The sequence below is a fragment of the Vombatus ursinus genome, unplaced genomic scaffold, assembly GCF_900497805.2.
Source record: "Vombatus ursinus unplaced genomic scaffold, bare-nosed wombat genome assembly UNPS02014798.1, whole genome shotgun sequence".
NCBI lineage: Eukaryota > Metazoa > Chordata > Mammalia > Diprotodontia > Vombatidae > Vombatus > Vombatus ursinus.
Window position 1 is genome coordinate 72,213,128 of NW_020954576.1, and position 24,414 is coordinate 72,237,541.

The 24,414-nt window shown below is 38.6% G+C and overlaps 1 protein-coding gene across 2 annotated transcripts in view; it reads left to right on the forward strand.

Annotated features, from left to right (window-relative positions):
- LOC114050149 (WD repeat-containing protein 64-like) overlaps window positions 1-24,414 on the forward strand; it is a 172,956-nt gene that overhangs the window by 71,851 nt on the left and 76,691 nt on the right. For both annotated transcript variants that reach the window (XM_027871753.1, XM_027871754.1), the window contains exons 10-12: window positions 7,216-7,355; window positions 20,131-20,257; window positions 23,422-23,570. In XM_027871753.1, coding sequence (XP_027727554.1) covers window positions 7,216-7,355; window positions 20,131-20,257; window positions 23,422-23,570 — 416 coding nt within the window. The remainder of the gene's footprint in view (window positions 1-7,215; window positions 7,356-20,130; window positions 20,258-23,421; window positions 23,571-24,414) is intronic.

Sequence of the window (24,414 nt, forward strand, 5' to 3'; positions counted from 1 at the left end):
TCCAGTTCAAGGGCATGGTGTAGAGTGAAGAACAGTAATTTTGGAATTAGAAGACATGGGTTTAAATTCCAACTCCCTTAGTTATTATCTATGTGATTTGGGGCAAGTCACTTAATGTCTGCGCACTGCAGTTGTCCTGCCCATAAAATGAAGATACTGACTTAGATGATCTCTAAGGTTCTATGATTTAGGGTGATCCTCCAATGGCACAGGTGACAACAGTGTATATAAGGGGAAAGAACAGAGAAAGCAGGACTGGCAGGGGTATGAGAGTCTACAGGATGGAGAATGGAAAATATCGGAAATGACTGAGACTCACAACTTAAATGGATTGTTAAGCTATCTTAAGATGACACAGGGCCACTAAAAAGAGGCAAGTTTCCATCCTACCATAGCTTAAAACCTGTCCATACATTAGTCTCTTTAGAAAACCACTGTTTGGTTGTGTGAGGTCTTGTGTTTGAGGTTAAACACTCTTGAGTTCCACTACCTGTATGTTTTGGGGAGAAATGCTCTCTTTAATTGATGGTGTGTACCCAATGTGAATGCCTTGATGATCCTCTGTTCTCACAAGAGAGAATAAAGAAAGGTCTGGTTTTTTTTTTGTTTTGTTTTGTTTTTGGTTTTTTTTTGTGTGTGTGTGCCTTATCATCTTAAACACTTTAGTCATCTTAACAAAATAATGTTTGACAAAAGGCCAGGAACTTTAGCAGCCTCAGTGTGTGTATGTGGATAGAGGCATCTGACCTAATCTCAAGGGTTGTTATCTGACAAATCTCCACCAATATTTTTGAAGATTTATTAACAGCACTATTCAGAGCTCTGTCAGAAAGCCCTGTGGAGGAAATTTCACAGAATGAATGGCAGGCTACAAATACTTTTGCACCACCCATGTTCAAATGAGTTGTGCCAGTGGATAGACTCGGTTGGTAGGAAATTCAAGTCCTCAATAACTGGCAAGTACAGGAGAATATCCCTGCTGATGAGTGACTCAGCTGACCACACATTACTAAACGTACAGTGCGTACTGATTAACTGTTCAAAATACATGAAGGCAGCTTTGTGGGGTACAGCTTCATCTGTTAAGTATGCAGACATTTGCTGAGTTTGAAAAAAAGGAGAAGTTCTTGCAGCAACCACAGCAAAATGAGGACAGGATATCTACAGTATGACTACATTTTTCCTAAGCATCCTTTTCAACTCAACCCAATTCAATTCACACATTTTTGGAGCAACTATCCCGTACAGAGCACCATGCAGCACTGGCAGATTCCAAGGGTAGATAAGACTCTGTCTTAGAAGTTTACACTCCAGAAAAGGGGAGGAGGAATGTTATTCATAGATAATTAACTACAGATAAACTACTTTCTTCTCACCATCAAAGAATACAAAACCACTCACATACTTATTTCCTTTCACCTTCCTCAGTTCTAAGGTAGTAGCTGTGAGAATAGAGACGAAGGGACACATGCAAAAAATATTAGTACATTTTTGAAGGTAGAATTGACACAACTTGACAATTGATTGCCCAATCAGTTAGATAACTACTTCTGGATAGGGGAATGTATGAGGTGAGGGAGAATGAAAAGTTACAGGCAAACCAAGGTTTCAGACATAGGAAATTGGGTTAATAGAGGTGCCACTGACAAAAATAGTGGTCAGGAATTTGGCTAGGGATGTGATGATTTTGAGGCAGTCAGGGAACACCCAAATAGAGATGTTCTGTATATAGGTGAAGATATGGGTCTGCAACTTGTAAGATAGGACAAAGCTAGAAATAAAGGTTTGGAAGTTATCCATATTGAAGTAACAGCTGAAGTTGTATGAATGAATGAAACTGCAAAGAGAGAAAATAAAAAGAGAAAAAAGATAGGAGACAATAGAAGAACCGTAGGGGAGAGGGGCACCAATCTTAAGGAAGAAGAAATGAATCAATGAAGAGGGCAATCAATCCAACAAGTATTTATTAAGAATTGACTCTATGCAAAGCACTGTGCTAGTCTCTGAAAACACAGGGACAAAAGCAGAAATAGTCCTTACCTTCAAGGAACAAGGGCTTATGGGGGATATATGAAACAACAACAACAGCAACATTATATAGTACTTGAAGGTTTACAAATTTACCTCATTTTATCCTCACAACAAACCCATGAGGTAAATGCCATCATTATTCCAATTTTACAGACAAGGAAATTGTGTCCGAGGTGGGATTTGATATCCATTCTTCCCAACTCTAGGTCTAGCACTCTATCTACTGCACCCCACAACTGTCTGCTGATGACAAACATTTACTTAGTTAAGATTTACAAAGTGATTTATGTATATTTATGCATATTATCTCATTTGGTCTTCACAACAAACCTATAAGATAAGAACTAGAATTATCTTGATTTTAAAATGAGGTAACTGAGGCAGATAGAGATAGAGTGACTTATCCCGGGTCACTTAGCCAGAAAGTATCTGAGGCAAGATTTGAACCCAGGTTTTTTACATTCTGAGCCAGACTCTCTCCACTACACCAGAGGTGTCAAACACCTGGCTCCCATGGCCTGAACCAGATTAAAATAAAATTGGCAAATATTTAACAAAATACACAAAAATACAATAGAACATAGATATGCAGCCACACGAATCCCTTATATAGGATTTAGTGGCCCATTCCTATCTGACTATGACACCACTGCCCTATGCCACCTCGGGTTATGTTTCTCTAAATGTGTATACAAAGTAAGTTCAACATGCTTTGGTTGGGAAAGCATGAGCAGGTGGGGACAGGGCAGAGGGTGTCAAGAAAAGCCTCATAGTAGGGGACACTTGAGCTGAGCCCTGAAAGAAACTAGGGGTCTTGACGGAAGGGTGTAGAGAGTGTGAAGGGACTTCATTGTCCAATCCATACCCATAGAGAATCTCTACTATTACATACCAGACAAGTCATCATCCAGCTCCTTGAAAACTTCCAAGCAAGGGCAGCCTACCATCTCTTGAGGGGCCAGTAGAAAGGGAGAAAATGAAGATGCACCTAATTGGCATCTTTGCTCATACCTTCTCCCCTCTCTAATCCATTTTTCAAAAAGGTCCTGAAGCACAGGTACCACTATGTGACTCCTCTACTCAAAAAATTTCACTGGCTCCCTCTGATATCTAGAATAAGATATAAACTTCTCTGTTGGGATTTAGAGCCTTTCACAGTTGTGTTCTAGTCTGTCTTTCAAGATTTATTTCATATTACTCCTCAAAAACCCTTTTCTGTTCAAACTGCCCTACTTTCTGTGCTCCATGCTTGACATTTTATCTACCATTTCTATGTATTTGCACATGCTGCTAGAATGCTACAATGCATTCTCTCCTTTTCTCTTCCTCTTGGAATTCCTAGCTCATTTCAAAGATCAGCCAAGTGCCGCCTCCTATATATAGTCCTTTATATTCCTACCAGGGCAGCTAGGTGGCACAGTGGATAGATTGGAGGCCTGGAGTAGGAAGACTCACTGAGTTCAAATCTAGCTTACTGGGCAAATCACTTAACTGTATTTGCCTCAGTTTCCTCATCTGTAAAATGAGCTGGAGAAGGAAATAGCAAACCACTTTATCTTTACCAAGAAAACCCCAATATGACTGAAAAACAACTGAACAACAAAAATATTCCCACCAACGTTACTATCCTCTCTCCCAACCAGGAATTGCTTTGTATATATTTTGTATAGCACCTTGGGGCAACCCCCAGTTCCCACAGTGGATCCCCCAGTCAGGGCTACCTATTTAACATACTCTGTGGGTTTGTATCAATTTAAAATTGTGCACACAAACCCCTTACTGATGTGTATACTTTTTCTAGTAGGCCAGAGTATATGATTTGTTGCAAAGACATATGATGTAATAGTATAACAAAAAAAGTAGCCATAAAATGATTCCACCATAAATTCCACCACAAATACATATGCCATCACTGGGAAGAGTGGACTCACGTAAGGCACATGTAGCCAGGGAGTACACATGGAAGGACACCTGTAGAGGGAATATTTGTGGCCAAGGTACACATATAAAAGGGTCTACATGTGGCAGGGCAACTCACTCATGGCTCTTATTTTGTGGGGTCATTGGTGTATTCTGATGATGTCATTAAGTGTGTTTTCTGCTGGGCTCCTAAGTGTGGCACAGAGACCCTGCTAGGCCTGGTCACTGCTGTTCTGGTTGCAGAATTCTTCTCTGCTTCCAAACAGAGCTTTGAGTTGGGGTGTAACCTCTTCCCCATAGTCTAAGTGGTCTCTGCCATTGCTCTTTTAGCTTAAAGCCTAGAGGTTTGGCTTCTACAGCTCTATTTAAGAATGCAAAAGCTCTAAAATACCCAGTCACAGAACTGGAAAAAAGAAAAAAAAAACACCTCAGTATCTTATAGAGGCCTATCTGTTTTTCTGAGACTTGGTTAGGAATTAGGTTTTTCTTCTACATAGAGAGTCCTGGCCCTAGGCTCAGCTCTTTGGAACACAGAGACACAGGCATTCTGGCTCACTAGTGCTGTCAGGGTTAAAAGTGTCTTTTTACTAGATTTCATGATTACCAAGGACAGTATCTCTCACAGAGACTTTATATTAACAGGGTTAGAAATGCCATATGACTTGCTGGTTAATTCCCAGCTACCGAATCCAGCACTAATTATAGAGACTGCCCTCCTTACAAAGCACCCAGGGCTCTTGCCTCCCATTTAAAAGTGATGGTGATAAAACTCTTTCATTCTTTCATTCTTATGAGTAAGAAACAGGTGCAGGACTGACCTCATTGGGCAAAGTCATTATACTCCACCTGCCTGCCTACATTTCTTGATTTCCGTATGTTAGTGGCTAGCAAACCACAGCCTTTGAGTCTGTCCCACGACTTTATTTACTTATCTGTACACATTGTTTCCTCACAGTAGAATGTATTTTTGAGGGTTAGCACAGTGCCTGGCATGTGTTGAATGTCTAATAAATGCTTGTCAAATTGAATTACTCTGAACTGAATCGACTGTGAAAGGGTTTTATGAACTATTGAGCAGTTATACATGAAAGTGATTAGATAGTGCTTGAATTCCAAAGGCACAGCCTCTGAAAACCCAGGATCATTTCCATGCCATAGTTAGGAATGAGAATAGAACTTTGGTAGAGGAACTTGGTGAAAATGGACCCCACTGTATTTTAAGTGCTTTGGAAATAAAGAAATTTCATTTAACCCCTCCTCTGGGATACTCCTCGAACCTGAACTCATAGTTATGGTCGAGTCCCTAGAGGGTGACTAATATTACATGCGCTACTCAATAGGTTTAATAATTAGTTTTTACAAAGACATTTACTAAGATAGGATAGTTAAAACAGTTGGTACAAGCTTCCTTCCAAAAGCCTAGGACATACTTTTACACAAATTCCCAGCATCCATAGGAGTAGTGGAGTTAAAGTTAAGAGTATGTTGGTAAAGAGTATGTTGGTAATGAGACACTTGAAGGCAAAGAGCAACTCATAACTGCTGGCACAGCATGATCTGTACTCTCTTTGTAGAACGGTACTGTACCTTACCTTGGATAAGGACAGGCCGCTCAACCAGAGTCAGACAATCTGCTCCTTTCTTGAGGATGTGGCCAGTATTCCTTTCTGCTATGACTTGGCATATCCCCTGAAGCTGTCTCCTTCCCCAAGGGACTGTCTCTGCATCCATGGCTGTCTTTGGATACGTGTCCCTCTATTCCTGGCTGGATTCATTGTCACCTACTGTTCAATGGCTCTCATGACATTGTGGAAGGTAGGGGAAGAGAAGAGAAACCCCCCCCATATGCCTTGTATATACCTATTTATTTATATTAAAGCAAGGTAGTACAGTGGATAGAGTACTCGCCTGGCTCATAAAAGACACGAGTTCAAATCTGGCCTCAGACACTTTCTAGCTGTGTGACCCTGGGCAAATCACTTAACCTTTGTTTGCTTCAGTTTTCTCATCTGTAAAATGGGGATAATAAGACTACCTACCTCCCAGGAGTTTTGTGAGGACCAAATGATTAATTTAATTTTTACAATGTAATAATTATAAAGTGCACAGTGCCTGGCAAATAGTAAGTGTTACATAAATGCTAGCTCTCATTATTACTATTATATGTTATCTCCTTCACTACAATATAAACTTCTTGAGAGCAGAGACTATCTTTGCCCTTTCTTCATATCTGCAATGTCTAGCATAATGCCTAGAACATAGAAAGTGCTAAATAAATGTGTGCTGGTTGAATGATAGCATATGTGACTATACTGTTGTGGAGTTGTAAGCAAATTCCTTAGCTCATACTTTATGTTTGGTAATTACATTCTGGGCTTTCTGTGATTATATTAATTGTGGAAGGGCGGGAAGCAACTTCCCTTATGTTAAAAATAATTCTTGATAGATGGAGATGGAATAGTGTTTTTTTGGAGAGGGGAGGTACTTGGGTTTTTTGTTTTGTTTGTTTTGGTTTTATATGAAGAGAAAAGTAATTCAGTTCTTATAGGATATATTATTAAATATCAGCATTATTTTAAAGAAAATATACAGGGATGGGGCAGCTAGGTGGTACAGTGGATAGGGCACCGGACCTGGAGTCAGGAGGACCTGAGTTCAAATCCGGTCTCAGACCAGACACTTGACACTAGCTGTGTGACCCTTGGCAAGTCACTTAACCCCAATTGCCTAAGAAAAAAAGAGAGATATACAGGGCAATACCAATCTGACATAGGTTCCATGTGATCACTAAGTTTTTTTGATAGTGTTCCTCGTTCCTGACAGACTACTTCTCTTAAACATATATTTCAAATAAGAAAGCACTGGAATGAGAAAAAAATTATGACAGTAAGTATTTATATATAATATCTATGTGCAATTATTATAAAATTGTCATTATTATGATATATCATATATCATATCATATTACATTATATATTATAGCATCATACATTATAATATTGTGTGTTGTCTTATATATTATATATAATATATATTATATATTATGTTATGTATTATACATTACTGTATGTGTTAAAGTTTAAAGAATGGGTCAGAAATATGTTAGCAGCTTAGAAAGCTAATTAAGGAATATTCCTGGGAGGAGGTCGACTAGGAATTAGAATAGAGAGATATAGTTGGGTGCACAGGAGGGAGGAGAAACTTTCTGAATTCTGTCAATTACTTTTTCTTTGGTAAACAAACTATCTGTATCCTAATTTTCAGGAGATGACAAAATCCTCCGATTATGGCATCCCAATATCAGCACCAAGCCTGTAGGGAAACTTGTTGGACATATGTTCAGTATTACAGAACTTGTTACAAATGAAAAAGATCAGCATGTGATCAGCCTATCTTCTGCAAAGGTAAAAAATTTAAAAAAAATTTTTTTTTAACCAATGATATAGTGGGAAATCTGGGAGACTCATATTTTAAGTTTTAGGTGACTGATAATTATGTCAAGAAATTATACCCGTCTGTGATTTCATGTGTTCTCACACTATGGGCAAGTAGGTGGCACAGTGGATAGAGTGCTGGACTTGGAATCAGGAAGAACTGGGTCCAAATCCTGTCTCAAACACTTACCAGCTATCTGGGCAAGTCACTTGACTTTTCTCAACCTCTCATTAGTAAAATGGGGATAATTCCACTTTGCGTTGTGGTTCAGTGGTTTTTTCAGTCACATCTGATTCTTTGTATCCCCATTTGGTGTTTTCTTGACAAAGATACTGGAATGGTTTTCCATTTCCTTCTCCAATTCATTTTACAGATGAGGAAACTGAAGCAAACAGGGTTGGATCACAGAGCTAATAAGTTTCTGAGGCCAAATTTGAACACAGGAAGATGAGTTTTCCTGACTGTGGGCCTGGCACCCTATCCACTGCCTTTCACCTAGCTGCGACAACAACAATAATAACAACAACAACAAAACCTATCTCCTAGAATTGCAGTGAGAATAAATCGGGATGCAATTTTTAAAATGTTTTATAACTCTTAAAGCACTATACAAATGGTAGTTATTATTTTTATTATCATCAAATACTCAAATGGATCCATCAACTCATTAATTTGAAAGTTTCTGCTAATAATACTGATTACAGATCATCCAGAACTGTCCATCCCATGTGACTCTGGTTATGTCTTTACTTGCAATCATTTGAGCCAAGTCCCAGCAAACATCTAAAGTAGTGCAACCAGATGGGGAAGGGTCTCTAGATCATGCCCTAGGAAGACCAATAAATGAACTGGAGATGTTGAGCTTAAAGAAGAAAAACCTGGGGATGGGGTGGGGCAGGGAGATGAGGGTGATAGCTAATCTTCGAGTACTTGAAGGTCTGTTACATGAAAGAGGGATCTGTAGTTTATCTGAATCCCATAGGGCAGAAATAATAATTGCACTAGATGGATCATTAAAAAGAAGAAAATTTAGTCTTGACCTAAAGAGAGATATTCTAACAATGAGAGCTATCTAAATGAAGAATGCATTGCCTCAAGGGACAGTGGATTTCTCCTTGCTAGAAGTCTTCAAAAAAAGGCTAGGTGACTAATGTTGGAGTGTGTTGTAGTGGGAAGTTTTTTTTCAAGTCTGATTTGGACTAGCTGATCAATAAGATTCTTTCCAGCTCTGAAATTCTATAACATGATTCTGGATTACTACTTGTTGGTGATGTCACAGAAGAGAATCCTATTTAGTCGTGGTTTGGTCTAAACCTGTAACTGAGGTCCCTACCAACTCTGAAAATTCTAGTGTCTTTCTTCTGTTAATGATTTCCTATTTGTCCTGTACGTAGTTTGCTTTCTATATTAACCATTTGATAATATCTATGTGTAGAGTCACCTTTTGGGTAGTTGAAAAAAAAAGTGTTTGATCTAGAGCCAGACATCCTGGAGAAAGAAGTCGTGGGCCTTAGGAAGCATTGCTAATAATAAGGTTAATAAAGGTGATTGAATTTCAGCTGAGTTATTTAAAATCCTAAAATGCTGTTAAAGTGCTGCGCTCAATATGCCAGCAAATTTGGAAAACTCAACACTGGCCACTGGATTGGAAAAGATCAGTTTACATCTCAATCCTAAAGAAGGACAATGCCAAGGAATGTTCAGATTACTGAAAAATCATGCTCATTTTACATGCCAGTAAAGTTATGCTTAAGATTTTGCAAGTCAGTGGATACATCACTGGCCCTGGAGTCAGGAGGATCTGAGTTCAAATTTGGCCTCAGACACATAACACTTACTAGCTGTGTGACCCTGGGCAAGGGTCACACTTAACCCCACTGCCTAACAAAAACCAAAAAAAAAAAAAAATTCTGTAAGCTAGGCTTCAGCAATATGTGAACTGAGAATTACCAGAGGAGCAAGCTGGTTTTCAAAGAGGAAGAACTAGAGACCAAATTGCCAACATTTGCTGGATTAGGGAGAAGGCAAGGGAGTTCCAGAAAAACATCTACTTCTGCTTCACTGACTACACTAAAGCCTTTGATTGTGTGAATCACAACAAAATATGGCAAGTCTTCAAAGAGATGGGAGTACCAAATTATTTTCCTTGTCTTCTGAGGAACCTGTATGTGGGCCAAGAAGCAATAGTTAAAACCAAACATAGAACTACCGATTGGTTTGAAATTGGAAAAGGAGGACAATAAGGCTGTATATTATTTATTTAACATATGCAGAGTACATCCTGTAAAAATGCTAGGCTGGATGAATTAAAAACCAGAATTAACATTGCTGGGAGAAATATCAACAATCTCAGATATGTAGATGATACCACTCTGATGGCAGAAAGTGAAGAGGAATTAAGAAGTCTCTTGATGGGGTGAGGGGTAGAGAGAAATAAGAGAAGGTAAAGGCTGGCCTGAAGCTTAACTGAAAATAAATAATATCTTAACAAGTGGTCCCATCACTTCATGACAAATAGAGGGAGAAAAAATGGAAGAACTCTTTTTCAACAACCCATTGTCAGATTTTATATTCTTAGGCTCAAAGATCACTGAAGACAGAAACTGCAGCCATGAAATTAAAAGACTCTTGCTCTTTGGAAGGAAAGCTATGGCAGATCTGGACAGTATACTAAAAAGCAGAGACATCACCTTGCCAACAAAGGTCCATATAATCAAGGCTATGGTTTTTCCAGTAGCAAAGTATGGCTGTGAGAGATAGACTATAAGGAAAGCTGAGCATTGCAGAATTGATGCTTTTGAATTGTGGTACAGGAAAAGACTTTTCAGAGTCCCCTGGACAGCAAGAAGATCAAATCAGTCAATATTTAAATTAATTCAGGCTATTCACTGGAAGGTCAAATAGTAAAGCTGAGGCTTAAAAATTTTGGTCACATAATGAGAAGAAAGGACTCATCAGAAAAGCCCCTGATGTTGGGAAAGATTGAAGGCAAAAGGAAAAGGGGATGTCAGAGGATGAGATGAATAGTACCATAGAAACAATGAACATGAACTTGGACAGACTTCAAGAGATAGTGGAGTACAGAAGGGTCTGGTGTGCTATGGTCCATAGGGTCTTGAAGATTTGGACACTACTGAATTTGGACATTGAATGACTGAACAAAAATAACAATAGTTTGCTTTGCATTTATTTGTTTGCATGTTGTCTTTCCCATTAGATTATAAGCTCTATGAGGGCAGGGACTCTCTTTTGCCTCTTTTTGTATCTCCAGCACTTAGCACAGTGCCTGACACAAAGTAGGTGCTTAATAGATGTGATTGATTGATCTGTTCTATGAAATCACATGTAGGTGAGTCATATATGCACAGATTTGTGCATTAGGAAAATCACCTGGATAAAATGGTAGAGCAGTGGAGAGACTTGAGGCAGAGAGACCAATGAGGAGATTATTTTAATAAATCATACAGGAAATAGGTGAAGAAAGCTTGAGGGTCTTGGCTGTTTGAGTGGAAAGAAAAGGATATATATGAGATGTTGTTAACAAGATTTGGAAATGGAATGGATGTTGAGGGGTGGAGGTGGAGTGAGACTGAAGAGTTGAGAATTACACAGAGGCTGAGAATCTGGGTGACTGAAAGTTTCATGGAGCCCTCTGCCCAAAAAAGGAAGTTCTAAAAGAGGGCTGGTTTTGGAGAGGAAATCCCTTTGCTTAAGAAAAGGAGAGGAATGGTTGGTTCAGAGAGTCTAGAAGCATGAGGAGGCACAGAAAGTGGTTCATTATGGATAAGAGACACAGATGAGAGTCCGGTCAAGCAAGTGTTTAAAAGGAGCCTGAGGCCAACGCCTGGTATGGGCCCAAGCACATACATCTTAGGTCTGGGAAACTTCTTATTTAAGCACACAACACTCCATCTCCTGATTCCCTGCCTTTTAAATTGCTAAACCCCATGCTTGGAATCCTTCCTTCTTTACCTCCACCTCCACCTCCTGGCTTCCTTCAAATTTCTGTTTAAATCCCAGCTTCTATAAGGTTGGTCCCATCATCCCTCTTCCATTCTCCCCTCCCCCCCACCACTTATAGCTAGTGCCTTCCCTCTGAGATTACCTACTTTCCATTCACACAGCATATATATTCTATGTCCTTAATTATTTGCATATTGTTTCCCCATTAGCATGTGAGCTCCTTGAAGGTAGTTTTTGTCTTCATTGTATCCCTAGTGCTTAGCACAGAGTAAGCACTTAATAAATGCTTGATGATGATTGACTGACTGTGAATTTGTGATACCTACAAGACATCCAGTTTGAAATGGTTAGGTAGTCAGTGATGAGGGATTGGAGCTCAGCAGAAAGAATAGGGATGGAAATATAAACTTATGAGTCATCAGTACAGAGATAGCTTCTTTTCTCTCATTTTGAATATTTCCCCATCTAATAGCTCTTTCCCTGTGGCCTACAGACATGCTTACATCTCCCTTATCTTAAAAAAAGAAAAAAAACTAAAGAAAAAAACTTCATTTAACCCTATCATTACCTCTAGCTGTATTTATCCATCTTATTTGTTCATTGCTTAAGTCCTAGAAAGGGCAATATACACTCATTGCTTTCACTTCCTCATCATCCTTTCACTTTTTGGTCCTGTAAGTCTCAGTTCATGGTCCTACTGAAGCTGCTCTCTCAAAGTTTCCTGGTGATCTCAACTAAATCAGGTGATTTTTCTCAGGCCTCATCCTCTTTAATCTTTCTGCAAGTCTTAACATTGTGTATTATTCCTGTTTTCTGTGTATTTAATCTTTTCTTAGGAAACAATGATGCCACTCTCTCCTAATTCTATCAGTCTTGTTTTCTTGGTCAAGTCTTCTGTCAGTCTTGTTTGCTGGATCATCATGGGCCCATATCCATTCCCTCCAAAACCCTATCACTTGAAGATCTCATCTACCTCTAAGAGTTCAATCATATCCTCTACACAAATCCATACACTCACCTTTAGTGTCTCTCTTGAAACCCAATTCCACATCTCCAGTTGCCTGCTGAACACCTCCCCCTGCATATCCTGCTATCACCTTAAACTCAACATGTGTGAAACTGAATTCATCATTTCCTCTCATAAATCTGCCCCACTCTAAATTTCCCTGTTTCTTTTGAGGACATCATCCAGGTTTGTAACCTTAGAGTCATCATTAACCATTCTCTCAATTGGACTTGGAGTCACTGAGATGTTCTTAAGAGGCATTGAAGTATAAGGTAAAAAAGCTCTATGCTTGGAATCAGGGAATCCCAGTTCTCACACCTTTAAGTAAAGCAAGTGAGCTAGTTGATATAAATCTATGTTAGTCACAGAATTGTTGTGAAGGAGAAAGATACTTCCACAAAGCTCTATCTAAAGCAGAGGTATTATTATAACTTCACTGGATATAGATTGTAAGCTGCTTGAGGGCAGGCACTGTCTTTTGTTTCTTTTCATATCCCTCTTGCTTAGCACTGTGTCTGGCATCATGATAGGTGCGCTTAAAAAATGTTTGATTGATTGAAATTGAAAAAATGATTGCCTTCTCTTTCCACTTGCAACTTTGTAGGATTTTTGACTAGCTGAGCTGAGTACTGAGCTATTCATTTTCTAAAATGTAATAGGGAAGAAATCACCATGTAACAGTGATTTTACTTTGGAAGACTTTTGTTAGTCATTTCATTACAGTGTTTTATGTAAATTAGCAGTTTTTAAAGAGAGTCACTGGGTAAATATATTGAAGATCTGCATTTGAGAAGAGATAACATTAGAAGAAACATTAGAGGAAATCATCTCTTGCTGGTTTCTTCACTTATCCCAGCTGGTAGGAATCATGAGAGTTTCAAAGTTTTAGTAACTGGACACTATGGTACCACCATTTGGAATTATCTTGAATATTTATTTTCCTTTTCCCTTCATGATTTGGCAAAGATGAAGGAATATTGTATGAGAATGAATTAGTGTTTTTTTATTCCACTCAGGACAGGGCCAGAGGGAACAGACTTAGAGAAAACTAAGCAGAAGGATTAGGCCTTTGGGAAAGCAAAAGTTCTCAGACAATGGGACACATTTGTTAAGCAGAGAGAACTGGAGTTTCCTTTATTTTTTTTAAAATAAACAAACTTATTTATTTTTACATGTGTTTATAATGTCCCTTTCCACTACCTGTCCTCCCACAGTGAACAAAAACCAAATCAAAACAATGTAGAAACAAAAGCTTCAGAGGTTTCTTCTCCAGAGATTTTTTTTTAAAAAAGGGCAAATATAACCTTTTGTCATAGTTATGATTATGCTCAGAGACAGAGGAATAGACTACAAAAATCTCATCCTTCCCAATGACCCTGTAAAGGAAAACTAAAGAAGGATTTTAAAAATCTATTGCTTTTCTAAACTTATTCATGTAAGGCAGCTTGACCCTGAGGTCAAACTTCAATTAATTTAGTTACCGCTTACTATGTGCTGGTTATTTTGCTAGAAATTCTGTTTACTTTTTGAACTGCATGGAGTAGATTGTCATCATTCTCCTTTGTTACAGTCGCATGGTAAATAGTGTTTCCTCTTCTGACAGTTAAGATAATGGCTGATTGCATTGCTACACACCAAGCTCAATAGTCTAACAGCTGTGGTAGAGCTACTGTTTGTGAAGACAAATTGAAAATCATTGAGAAAATAGAGTGAACTGAAAACTTTATCCACTTTCATTTCATTAGCAAACTCAAAAGAAACAATGGTTGGCAATGTTCCCAAGCACCAATTATACCCATTCTGGCCAGTTGTTCTTCCCTTTTTGTATAAAGAGGAGGAAGCAGATGATTTACAAGGAATAGCAAATAGAATTAGATATTGCTATTCCTTTTAAGAGTTTCACTTTTTTAAAGAAAGGCAAAACATTTGATTAGAAAATATAATGTGCTTTACAAGAGGACACATTGTCCCAAAATCATTGGCTAGGTTAACAAGATTATAGCAAACCTGATCAGGAAAGACATCTTTGTAAGTTAAGACTTGAACTGAGCCTTGAAGGAAGCTAGGGATTTCAAGAGGTAGAGGAAACAGGAATACACACTTAGCAAAAGGCTTCAAATCCTATTCCACTGAGAAGATTAGAGGTCTTAGTCCTAAACTCCTTCAGTTTTCCTACTCTTCCCAATTTATTTGTCTTTTTACTGCTCCTTTGAAAACGTAAGTCCCAGGGAGGTTAGATCCAACTCCTATGTACCATGAACCCCCAAAATTATTAGCAGAATCATAAGATCATAGATGTGAAGGTGGAAAAGAACCCAGGAATCAACTAATTCAAACTCCTCATCTTACAGTTGAGAAAACTGGGGCAGTTAGGCGGCGCAGTGGATAGCACACTGGTCCTGGAATCAGGAGGACCTGAGTTTAAATCCAGTCTCAGAACAGACACTTGACACTAGCTGTGCAACCCTGGGCAAGTCACTTAACCCCAATTGCCTCACCAAAAAAAAAAAAACCAAACCAAAAAAAAAGTTGAGAAAACTGAGATCCAGAGATATTAAATGACTTTCCCAGAGTCACATCAGAAGGGCATGGCAGAGTTGGGATTTGAACCCAGGCCCTCTGACTCTAAATCCAGCACTTTATCCACTTCATCACCCTGCCTCCCATATGTGATAAAAACCAATAGGAACATTTCCCCATAGCTGGTTTTTGTCTCCATGATAGCCAGACCCCTCAGTCTGCTGAGTTTTTCTCCAGGGCAATCATTACCATTATCCCAGCATTTTAAGATTTACAAAGTCCATCACCCCACAAAAATACTGTGAGTGAATAATTTCAGTTTTATTATCCCCATTTTACAAGTACAGAAAGCAAAGCTCAGAGAAATTAGATTTTGTACATGGTCATTGCAATGAGCGTCTGATTGCTTAGGCATGCAGGTCCGTTAAAGATGTCCCTGTGTGCTATTTGGTATCCTCTTCCATATCTCCTCAAAGTGCCCTTTCATATGGCCTTCCAATAATTCAATCTGAAGAACCTATAGAAAATTCTAGCTCTATCTCTGCCTGAGCATCCTACTCCTGGGATGGTAGTACATAAGTATGCTAGCGCTCTTTAAACAAAACTTGACTCCCTGCATCTTTTAACCATTCCCACCAATAATGACAGAGAGAGATGGATTTATATTGATCAGACGACATAAAATGAAGTGTCCTAGGATTGGTGCTAAGTCTTCCCCTTGTTCCATGTGAGATAAAATTGTAAAATTGTGTTCCCCTCACTTTAACAAATGAAGAACAGAGGGTCAAAGCAATTTCGTGGCTATTTACTGTTAAAGCTGAGGTGCATTCCTAACTCCTCCTATTCCTCAGCTTTTTGTAATCTACCATATTGATTATATAAGATCAAAATAATTTTTGCAGAACAACAACAGTCAGTGCTCTTTGACATGCTATCAATCAAGCATCCACACCACCTGTTATTTGCACAACCCAACACCAGAGTACTTTTGAATAGCAGACCAGTTCTTGGGTACCTCTGCCTGGCTCTCAGTGAGCTTTCTGTCACTCATCTCTTGGCTATGCTACTTTGTGGAGGGTGTTTCTTTTCTCTCATTATTCTAAGGGTTGGTGTAGATTAACCAATCAGCTCATGTTTTGGGTCCCATCCTACTTTGGGGTATACTCCTCTTTGTTCCTTATCTCACTATGGCATCATTAGGGGGTCTTCAGAGAGGAGATAGGATCTGAGCTACATCTTGAAGGACATGAACACATGGAGTAGTAGGGGAGGACATTCTATTTTTTTTAATTTTTAGGCAATTGGGGTTAAGTGACTTGCCCAGGGTCACACAGCTAGTAAGTGTCAAGTGTTTGGTCTGAGGCTGGATTTGAACTCAGGTCCTCCTGACTTCAGGACCGGCGCTCTATCCACTGTGCCATTTAGCTACCCCTAGGGGAGGACACTCTAAAGGAAGGGTGCTGGCTCCTCCAGAGGCATGAGTTCATAGCCCACTCCTCATGACCATGGTTGGATACAAAAGAGCCTTGATATTGAAGTCAGATGACTTGGGGGTCAAATCACACCTCTGATGACTAGTGGTCATGACTACATGGTCTTAGGTAAGTTGCTTATCTTCCCTGGCCCTCTGTTTCCTCATCTGTAAAATGAGAGGGATAGGTTAGATGGCCTCTGAGGGCCTTTCCAGCTCCAAATCTATGATCCTAAGATCTGTGACATCCTCGGAGAAGGGAAGAACATTAACACGGCCCAGCTGTGAGAATGATCATGGTGTATGATGGGAACACCAAGGAGACTGGACTAACGAGAATAGACTGGCCATGCTGAGCAATGATGAGAAGTAAAGTGGGATAAGCAGGAAGGGAGCAGACTGCAGAGAACTCTTCTTGCTCAGCAGAAGAAGTTTACGGGGCAGCTAGATGGCGCAGTGGATAGAGCTCTGGCCCTGGAGTCAGGAGGACCTGAGTTCAAATCCAGCCTTGGACACTTGACGCTTACTAGCTGTGTGACTCTGGGCAAGTCACTTAACCCCAATTGCCTCACCAAAAAGCGGAAAAAAGAAGAAGTTTAGATTTGAATCAGTGAGTAGTAGAATTATAGACCAGAGAGGAAGAATAAAATGAAGTGGATAAATTTTTAATGGACCAACTTTTTGTGATTCTGCATTTTCCTTCAGTAACCATAAACCAGGAACAATGAAATTAGACAATAAAAACGAATAAGGATTGGGGGTTTCCACTGTGGGTTTAGCAAAATCTCAGGGTTAGAACAAGTGTGTTTAAGATAGCAGGGAGGCAAAGTCAAAAGAGTGGATCCTAGAGCCAAGTGTGGGCAAAAAGTCCAATGAAGTCAGGATCATAGCTAATGGACTTGATGAAGCTAGAGGATTCCAGTAGTTATAGACCCCACTACACAGGGATAAAGTTAGATTGTAGAGACCCATAAATCTTAGATTATAGGACAGTCAAAATTCCATACCCTCTCAAAATCACAGACCCTTCATGTATTCATATAATGATTTTTAAAAACTAAAATAAAACCTGATTTATCCAGCTTATCAACATGCATTTATTGAGCTTAGACTATGTCTCTAACACTGTATTAGCTACTACAGCATACAAAAGAAGTTCATGGTACTAGCCCTGCCCCCTGAAGAACCATTTAGCTGGAGAGTCATGCATATGAAAAAATGAATGAGAATTATCATTTATACATATATATATTGCATATGTAATATGTGTATATAGAGATATACAGAGAAAAAGGAAGGAAATAAGCATTTGTTAAGTGCTTACTATGTGCCAGACACCATACTAAACACTTTACCAATATTCTCATTTGATCCTCACTACAACCCTAGGACTACAACTCTGTTATTATCATCCCCATTTTATAGCTGAGGAAACTGAGGCAAGCAGGAGTTAAGTGACCTGCCCAGGGTCACATAGCTAGTAAGTGCCTGAGGCTGGATTTGAACTCAGGTCTTCCTCCAAGCACAGTGTTCTAGACATGGTGCCACCTAGTTGTGTGTATGTGTATGTGTGTGTGTGTGTGTAAAATCAAATATATGAACTCCATCCACCAGTATGGGTTGTCATCCATCTATAAATGAATAGATAAGTCTTAGAGAGCTGCGTGAGACTGAGAGGTCAAGTGATTTACCCCTGGACATATAGCTAGAAAGTGATAGACCTTCTTTTAAGGACCATTTCAATTATCACCACCTATGTGAATACTTCTTTCTGAGTAAAAAATGATCACTTCTTCCCCAACTTCTTCTAACTCTTTGCCTGGATCTCTTCTTTGCCTGTATCTCATTTTTATTTACATCAGTTATTTTTGTACATATAAACATAGACTTAGAACTGGAAGGTTCCCTAGAGAAATATTATTAAATCATAGTTCTTGTCTCCTCTCTGGTGATTATCTCCAGTTTATGCTGCATATTCTTGTTTGTACATAGTTGTCTGCACATTATCTCTTCCATTTGACTTTGGGCTCCTTGAGGGCAAAAAATGGATTATTTCTCTTTGTTTTCATTTTGGTTTTGTCTTTCTTTGTATTGCTAGTGCTTAGTACATAGCCCAACACGTAATAAATGCTTAATAATTGTTGATAGATTGGCATCACTCTGGTACTCAACAAACTACAGTGAATCAAGTGCAAATTCCTCTGTCATTTACAAGTTTTCACAGCCTGTATTTCCAGGCTTCTTATACAGTTATCTCTTCCATATTTTGACTTGCCCCATCAAGGTTTTGATATATTGCGAGTTGGCATGAAAAACTGAAGCTGCAGATGACACATGAAGGCCAGCAGATAACACAGAAAAAGTTTAGAAATGCATAAAATCTACATATAGTATTGTATAATATCAACCCAAATTTTACAATAAGATACTTTGAATACCCCATAAAAGAAAAAGAAAAAATTCAGACTACTTCTCTGCTACAAAGGGCCAAAAAATTTTATGCCGATTTTCCAGATTGCTGGGGTACTGCATCCCTAATCCCTAGGATGTCAAGGAATAACTGTACATTATTCCCCCTGATACACTCTATGGTTCAATCAAACATTCCATTCCATTTCCTATGTCTCTGTGCCTTTTTAATGACTGACTTCCATGCCAGGAAGGTGTTACTCCCTCACCTCCATGTCTTAGAATCACTAGTTTCCTTCAAAGCTCAGCTCAAGCACTATTCCCTACATGAGACTTTTTCTGATCCCACAGTTGCCAGTGCCTCCCCCAATAAAATTTACCTTGTATTTGCTTTACATGCTGTTTCCTGGATAGTGCAAGTTCTTTGAGAGTAAGGACTGATTCAATTCTATCTTTATTATTTCACCTCTCTCTCCTCACTATCTTCACCTGCAAAATCAGGGGGTTAGAGTGAAGGACTTCTAAGGTCCCTTCCATCTCTATGGTCCCCAGATCATAGAATGCCTAGAAGAGTGTTGTTCAGTCATTTCAGTCATGTCTAACTCTTTATGACCCTATTTGTGATTTGCTTGGCAAAGACACTAGAGTGGTTTGCCATTTCCTCCTCCAGATCATTTTACAGATAAGGGAACTAAAACAAACAGGGTTAAGTGACTTGCCCAGGGTCACATAGCTAGTAAGTATCTAAAGCCAGATTTGAACTCAGGAAGATGAGTCTTCCTGACATCAGACTCAGCACTCTATCCACTGCACAATCTACCTGCCTAGCAGGTACTTAACAAATATTTATTGATTGATCCAATCCCTTCATTTTACAAATGCTTACAAAACTTGATGCCTAGAAAAGTAATGGGATTTGAATCCTGATCATCTCTTGGCTTAAAATCCATTCATCACACCATTGTGCACATCTTTTTCCTCCTTCCCTCCCCAATATAATGTAAGCTCTTTGAGAAATGGGTGTATGTGTTATCTCTTTTTAGATCTTTAGCTCTAAGCACATTGTCTTATCTATCTATCTAGAAAATGCTTGTTAAATTGATTTCATATAAAAATTCAGTTCCTGTGGCTGCTTATTATATTCTGACATATCATATCTTTAATAATTTCTATTGTTCCCCTCTGATAATGATAAATAATAATATAAATAAGATTTGAACTGGAGTTGGACATATTTATGGGTCATCACTTTAATTGTTTTTGCTGCAAGATTTATAAGATCCTATTTCAGACTCTGAAAATTGTCTCATATGTTCCCTTACATAAAAAAGTTAAGTCATTGTCTGTGTTGAATTATATGCATTTCTTTCTCCAGGTTTTTAGAGTGTGGGATATACAAACTCTTTCACTGTTACAAGTTTTCCACGACAGTCAAGGAGGACCAGGGGACATGCAGATCTATGCAGTGATATTTGATTACAACCATGGCATGCTTGTCACAGGTCAGTGTGTTCAGTTAGCTACTGAGGAGGCTCTTTCCCATTTTTAAAAATCTCTTTTACATGAGCTTTTATTTTTATGTATTAGATAAGGAGAAAAACTGGAGAAAGGGTTTGAGAATTAATATTTGGTAGCTTTAACTCATTACAAGTAGATATTTATATCTACTTCCCTGCTCCTTTTCTACAGGTAAGGAATGGGCTAGCAGGTTGGTGGGGTTGGTGGGATGGTGGGTAGACTTGCTTTTCTTTGAAAATGCCCTGGGATATTCATGCTGCACCCCACTCTGGGCTGCAGCAGAGGAGAGGCGTGGATCCTGCTAGCACATCAAAGCAGCCTTCATGCTGTCCACACAGCCGGTTCTACTTCCTCTTTCTGAAGAGGGAGTAATGAGGTTCCTCTCTTAACAGCTGCACAGGCAAGCTGAGCTAACAAGCATTTCGCTTAACAAGTCACTTCTATACCTTCTTTGTGGGTACCCAGGGTAAACACTGGACCATTTTTCTTTCCTTTGCACTTGAGGCCAAAGCCCCATAGCTAATGCAAATAGGCCTTTGGCCTCAGTCTTTTGAGGTTACCGTTGAAGAAACTGAAGCCACACTCAAGAAAGAATAAGAATCCTTTCTATAAAAGGCTGAGCACTATTAGTAAAGATAGGCTTTAATGGTTAACAAATAGTAAGGTTCCTTAATGAAGATTAAATATTCAGTGCATTTCCCCAAGTATTTTTCCCTCTGATCACCAGTTGTGGGTTGCTAGCAGAGAAGTCACTGAAAAATCATTGCCTTCTCAGGCATCACTTGTACTTTGCTGGTGGCAGAGGATGTTTTTCTCACTTCTGTCTTCTCTGAATTTTTAAAGAGATCTTTGTGGAGCCATAGTGATCAACCACTTGCACATAATGCTTGACATCAGCGATAAAAATAGATCATTTTTCACCCCTTGGAAGAAAATTCAGTTCCAGAAAAAGCTCATTACATTTTAAACCAGCTCTCTACTATATCCTCTCCCCTAAAAAATAATACAGTAATAACTGCATGCCATTTTCCTTCTCATTGTGCTAGCCTGCATCTGTTACCACCTAGCTATGCATATCAGGACCATTTAACATCATAGTAGTTAGATTCTCAGGCAGCAGAATATCTGGAGGCAAGGAGTAAGAAAAAAGGTTGCTCTCTCCGTATACAGTTCTGCTAGAATTTACGTGATTTTTTTTTTTTTGCTTGCTGAGAAACAATTGTGAGCATAGCTTAGTAACAACATCAACAACAGTATTTTAAAGTTTACAAGGCACTATTCATACTAGTAGTAAGAAGCAAAGCTGGGATTTACCCAGATCCTCCCACCCAAAATCCAGTACCCCGGCTAAGTGATTTGTCTAATGTCACGTACTTAATTAGCTACAGAGGTAGCTTGAACACAGAAACAAAAAATGAGTTCTTTGTGGATTTGAATTCCCATTTCTGCAGCTCATTGCATGACTTGAAGACAAGCCAAACACCTAAACTCAGTTTCCAAATGGAGAATCTAACCTAATTCACTGAAATAATTTGGAAATAAATTTTATTTAGCACTGGCATAATGCTTTATAATGTTCCACTGCTTTAGACTCATCATGATTAGTTATAGTTAGTAAGATCATGTTTTAAGAGTCCTTAAGAAAGTCTTTTATAAATACTAATTCCATTCACCGAATGAAAGCTTCCATACAGCAGAGTTGACAGTCACCATTTATACTTTGCATTAACATGAGGAAAAGAAGGCAACACAATACCAGAAAGGTAAAAAATAAACCAACAGGCAAACAGGATTGAGTGAACAAGGAAAAATTAATGAGGCCAAAATGGATTGTTTTTCTCTGTTTAAACCATGTTCACCTCATTTGTCAGAAATTCCTTAAAGGTAATAAATTCCATTTAAGCTTCATTTTTTAAAAAAAGTATTAATAATAACAATCTCACTGATTGGCTATTTTTAACCACAGTCCTATGTGGTTTCATGTCACAATTTCCCTCCTAGTTCCCTTCTTACTTCTCTGACTACTCCTTCACTCCCCATCAGTCACTAAACACCCTGAGTGGGTCCTTCACGGCTCTGTTTTTGGCCCTCTCTATGAGTTCCCTACAAAGCTCGCAGGGCTGCAAATATCAGCTTTATACATAACTCTCAGACAAACACTGTCAAGTCTGATTTCTCCCTAGAACTACATTTCCAATTGCCTATTAGTCTTCATTTAGATGGCCCACTGACATCCTAAACTCATCTGAAATACTCAATATCTTCTATCCAAAACCTTCCTCTCCTTGTAACTTCCTATCTCTGTTGATGGCCTCATCACCTCCCAGTCAACTTGGCTTAAAATTTCAGTTATCTCTGACATCTCTCTTCCTCAATACTGACATCTAGTCAGATACTAAATACTCTAGATTCCTCCTCCATAATATCTCTCCCATCCACCCCTTTCTTTCATCTCTCTCTACCATCAAGTATGTTCCTTATTCCTCCCTACTGTACAAATGTAAGTTTCCCAAATCACCTTGCTGTCTCTAGTTTCTACTTTCTCCATTTATCTTCAACATTCATGCTGATGTAATCTTCCTAATATACCAGCTGGATCACAGCATTACTTTGCTTAAAACCTTGTTATTCCCCATTATTCACAAATAAAATAGAAAGTCTGCATCCTGACATCCTTCTACAATCTGTCTCTCCCTATCTGACCTGCTTTATCTCATACCCCTTCCCTTTGTATAGTTTCAATTCTAGTCAGAAAAGACTATTTATCAACCCTTATTATTGTTCCTTTCTCCACTACCTTTCTGCTTTTCCTCACATCAGCATCCTTTAGCTGGAAGTACTCTTTCCCTCCTTAAATTTCTCTCATTTTGTTTGAACCTTCCCTTTGTGTGTCTTCCATTGTACCTTGCCTCATGGTTGTTTGCATATGTGTTCATCCTTCACTATTAAGTTGTAAGCTTCCTGGGGAGAGAAATTTTATCTTATTTTATGTTTGCATTTCTACCACCTAAGAATGTGTTACACATAGTAGATACTTTAAAATAGTTTTTAAAAAATATTTATTAAATTTATTGTTTTGTTTTATTAAATTTATTGTCATTAAATTTTATTTTACTAAAATATTAATTTTTTCCTCTTTCCATACCAGGATCTAGTGTTATTGACATGTATCCTTTGACTCGGATGATACAAGACACAAAACAGATCCCACATAGTCATGATCAAGACATCAATGTCATGGTTTATAACAGAACTTTTCACCAATTGCTCACTATTTGCTCTGAATCTATCATCAAAGTAAGTACAAATTAGGTTCTTCAAACAAAAAGAAAGGGCAAACCAAGAGGAAATTTCTTTTCCCACAGAAAAATTATAGAATAACTTGGCAGGAGTAGTAGTGTTAATGATATAAGCCTGCATTTCTGGAACTGTTTTTGTTCTTTTGTATTTCCAAAGAGAATGGATAATCTATGAAAAGCAGACCTCTCCAGTCTGAGTAGCATGGTGACTCCTGTCAGTACATTGGAATGGGTCAATGCAATTTTTGTCTACCACAATAGGTAGTTCAAATGAATAAATTAAAGATGAGGAACTGGTCTACACTTTGAACTTATTTCTTACAAATTGACTTTGTCACTGCCCTCATATTTCTTAGATGCATTATTTGCACATGAAAATTCAATTTATGATTAGGATGACTGATGTTGTTTGATAATCACAGCAACAAAATTTTGTTCCAAGTGTGGCAGGGCTTTTAGTTTTATGGAAAAAGTCAAAGATGCATTCCATGTTACTCCATGAGCATTTAAAAAATGGAGACTGATGTTGTGGAATAATGAATTATTTATGTGACCTAGGAAGATTTCATCTCTCTTATGTTTGTTTCTGAATCTGAATACTTCTCTGTATGAGATGGATAGAACTTGAAATAGCCTTTGTAAATATATTATATAGACTTCTAACATCTTGTGGGAGTCATTTCTGAGAATGGGGGGCAGGGGACCACAAAGCATATTAATGTGATTCCTCCACATACTGCCTTCATAAGGGCATTCCTAAGCCCCTGTTGGCTTTTAAGCGTTTGGGAGAGGCAGTAGTGTTCAATCCATTTCATTAAACATTTATTAGGAGTGGGAAGAGG